General features: G+C 35.5%; 1 protein-coding gene across 1 annotated transcript in view; it reads left to right on the forward strand.

The window, feature by feature from the left end:
• The first annotated feature begins 624 nt into the window (after positions 1-624).
• The window catches only part of LOC110446656 (signal recognition particle subunit SRP68-like), a 13,961-nt gene continuing 10,651 nt past the window's right edge, over positions 625-3,934 (forward strand). Inside the window, exons 1-3 of the mRNA XM_021491912.1 lie at positions 625-761; positions 1,917-1,983; positions 3,194-3,307. Of these exons, the coding sequence (XP_021347587.1) occupies positions 662-761; positions 1,917-1,983; positions 3,194-3,307 (281 nt within the window). The 5' untranslated portion in view covers positions 625-661. The remainder of the gene's footprint in view (positions 762-1,916; positions 1,984-3,193; positions 3,308-3,934) is intronic.

Here is a 3,934-nt window from a genome sequence, read left to right on the forward strand (position 1 = left end):
ATGTTCTTATAAAAAAGAGATATGAAATTATATAGAATCAGCTGAAATCGGCTTCACATTGGCGCGTCATTGTTACAACCCACCCGCTTTCCCCTTCATATATCACGTTTTAATAAAACATATATAGGCTATATGTTCTTTCAGTCTCATAGTAAAACGGCAAAACATAAAAGAGACCAAATTATTTCCTGTAAGCGACACGTATACACGGCCCGACTAATATTAGTCTATGTCCAATAATAACATGTTCGAACAAAGCAATTTGTTGAATTCAGGATTTTTGTTGAATTAATATAAACAATATCTAATCATAAAATATGATAAAAAAACTAACGACTGCTGTTTTGTACCATAACTTATTGTTGTGCTTAACTGTTGTTACCTACTGTACCAGAGACGTATAATACGTCTCTGACTGTACGCAGCATTAAAACGTAGGAGAAAGAAATATATCAGTATCAATTGTTGGTTTACTAATATATATTGACAAAAAGTTCTAAATATTAGGTCGGCCAACATGCAGCCCAGAGACGTTTATACGTCTCTGTACAGCCCAAGTGCTTTTAACACAGATCAACCGAAAGTGATCTGTAAGAGCCGACAAACCAAGGGGAATAACTACGATGTTGGTAGGTGGCGCTAAGTCAGATGTCGTGTCAACATGGCGGCGAATGGAGAAAGCATGACCGGTGAAAATGAAACTGGTGATGAAACCGTATCTTCAGCAGACCATACAGAAGTCGAATGCTTTACGGTCGAGGGTAAATTATATGAAATGCTTGATTCAAGACTTTATAATATGAAAAATGCGAATATGGTTTGCTTATCTGGCATGGCATTATATTACTTGCAGACTAAGATCTGTCAGAGAGCAAATGCCATATGCCGTGAACTTTTAACTTTACTGTATAGGTCTGGCGTGTCTTTTAATATATAAGTTTGCTTAAAAGTTGTAAATAGAAAGTTTTTTGTTTACGCGTCCATGAAAAGTTAAGAAATGAATTGAAAGTAATTGTTGAGTTTGCCCATTGCATGGAAATGTATGGCATCGTTACTTATAACTATCACATAATTTTAATAAAACCGAACATGTTCAAACTTCAACGTAGCATTTAGGGTCTTTAAATGTATCTTTGTCAAATTATGCTTCATTTTGAATGACTGTCGGTCATAGCAGTCGACTGATTGCATCGATGTGATGTATACTGCCATATGTTGTAGAGACATTTTTATGTAAAAGCCTTGTAGCAGTAAAGATTTCTTGTGAACAGGCATCCAGGTTTTTTGGTATTTTCATAGAACACTGTTCATACCTGCCAACATATACAAAATTCAAATACTGTTGGGGCTTGCTTATTAAAATTACATAGTAAACATCTCACCCAAAGCTAACATGAAAAGGTTCTCGACTTCCATACACGCCTTCAACAGCTGCTGCAAGTGCTATGGATTCCAATTTCATGTACAGTATTGGTGGCAAAGTTGATTGGACAGAAAATTTTGTCCGTAACAGAGCCTGGACAGAAAATTTTGTCCGTAACAGAGCCCAGTCTCTCTGTCTCTCATGTTTGAAAAGGGAGAATCCAGCGTTGCCCAGTAAGATTGTGGTTCCCCAATGCAAGGTTCAGTCCTTGGACAGAGCATTTCTATCAAATAAACAATATAACTGAGACCATTTCATTGTCTATTTGTCTCTCTGCAAATGATACCTTTATGTATCTCATCATAACAAGCTGTATTTTATAATAGCCTGAAATCATGTATAATTACCTATATATGTAGCTACCATAAAGTTTTTCTCTCTTAATTTTAATTGTAGTAAAACCTATATTTCTGCAAGTTAGGTGCCAGGAAATCTTATTTATTTTAATCCACATATTGTGATTACATCCTCAATGAATTAATGTTGTTTTCAGTTTTGCAATTAGTGAAAGAAGCACGTCAGCAACATGGCCTTAGACATGGAGATTTTCAGAGATACAGGTAATATATTTCCCTCATTTCCCTCTGTGTAAGATAGAGCTGTCCAGGATAAGGAAGTAGTGTAGGAAATTTCTATCTTACACCCCATTTCACATGATGTGATGTCACAATGGCTCGACAATGACGTGACAAAACAAATTTGGAACTCTCCTATTCCACAATGCGGAAAAGGCGACGTGATGAAATTAAAAACCTTTTACGATATATTTACTGTTCACGTTAAAAAGATGTGATTAATTTTCCTGCGCAAACTCTGTTTGCCAATATGGGATATGCTCAATCCGGCTGGCTGATTCGTTTTCATCTAAAAAGCTCGGGGGGGATTGATAGTTTCAAAATGGTGGCCAGTCCAAGCGCATTTTCATGGTTTCTGAGCTTATTTTGGTGGTTGGAATGAGAGAAATATGCTCTTTCATGCCCAAGGGCATAGGAGAGGGAAATTCTACCCTCAGGATTTTCAAATTTGGCAAAACCCTCGGCAAAGTCTCGGGTTTTACCAAATTTGAAAACCCCTCGGGTGGAATTTCCCTATCCTACATCCCTGAGCATGAAAGAGTCTTATAATATTACTAGTGAGTACATATAAAGTCTCTGGACAATACATTTTTACATCAAAGTGTTGTACTTTTATTTTCATCACAATAATATATTATAAACTGAACAGGTAATATGACTGTAAAAACGTTCTGATTTAGATTTTGTCATTATTGATTAGTAAGAAACATTGCCTCTAAATCACTGGTACACTTGTGATATCACACAATGGACATCACATTGTCAGTTCAATGAGTTCATCAACAATCACTTTAAGATTTATCAATGAGTTAATGTAGTCTGGCATATAATTATTTATCTTATCATGTTTGTATATTTTAATTGATAAAAGTACACTGATTGTAAAAACAATTATTTGATACAATGTATCAGTAACTGACTGTACTTGTTGAATCATAAAATCGAAGCATCCATGAAACAAGGAAAAGCACATCCAGGGCTTTCAGCTAACCCTTGACATTTATTGGCAGCAATTTCAGAACATATGAAATAGACATGTTCCTTCAAACCCTAGAGTTTTGGGGAGTCAAAAACAAACTCAAAGGTTTAATGAAAGCCCCAACATCATAAAAAGGCTCTTGTATTTATTGTGGGATTTTCCTGCCATCAATATTTGTAGACCCTATTTTATTTTTTATTTTAATCTTTCTCATAGGGGATACTGTTCAAGAAGGATCCATCGTCTTAGAAAATCTTTGCATTTTCCTCAAGGCACAAAACACAGAGTGCAGCCAAAAAAGATCCAAGTGGATAATTTGACAGATGTCAGGTAAAACCGAAATATAAAATGTTCAGGTTCTTAACAAGTTATTAATATTTGGAACAGATATATTTTATGTCAGAAATTCTTATTACATGTATGTACTGCATTGATCAAAGTTAACATAGTTATTGACCCTTTTTGTGCTAATTGAGATAATTATTTAAGGAAAAAAACTGCTTTCCACTGCTGATCATGACATATGGCATTTCCTAAAGCATCAAAAGTCACTGGCACTCACTGCTATTCCAATTTCTGTATTTTTTGGTTTTAGTAAGGATTTAAATAAGAATGTCCTACCAATTTTCTACTGTATATCGACCTTAAAAAAGCTATGTTCCTATGAAATTTATATAATTTCCTCTTTATATGTACAATGACAATTACAGGTTACAGGCATTTTCACATTTTTAGGTCACCTGAGCTTTGCTCAAGTGACCTATTCTAATCGCTTTTCGTCCGGTGTCGTGCGTCGTGCGTAAACTTTTACATTTTCAACTTCTTCTCAAGAACCAGTGGATGGATTTTTTTCAAACTTGGTCAGAATCATCCTTGGTAGATGAGGCTTCAAAATTGTAAAATTGGGATTCCTACCCCAACCCCTGGGGCCAGGGCGGGGCCCCAAAGGGAAAATTA

This window comes from Mizuhopecten yessoensis, unplaced genomic scaffold (assembly GCF_002113885.1).
Source record: "Mizuhopecten yessoensis strain PY_sf001 unplaced genomic scaffold, ASM211388v2 scaffold2921, whole genome shotgun sequence".
Lineage (NCBI taxonomy): Eukaryota > Metazoa > Mollusca > Bivalvia > Pectinida > Pectinidae > Mizuhopecten > Mizuhopecten yessoensis.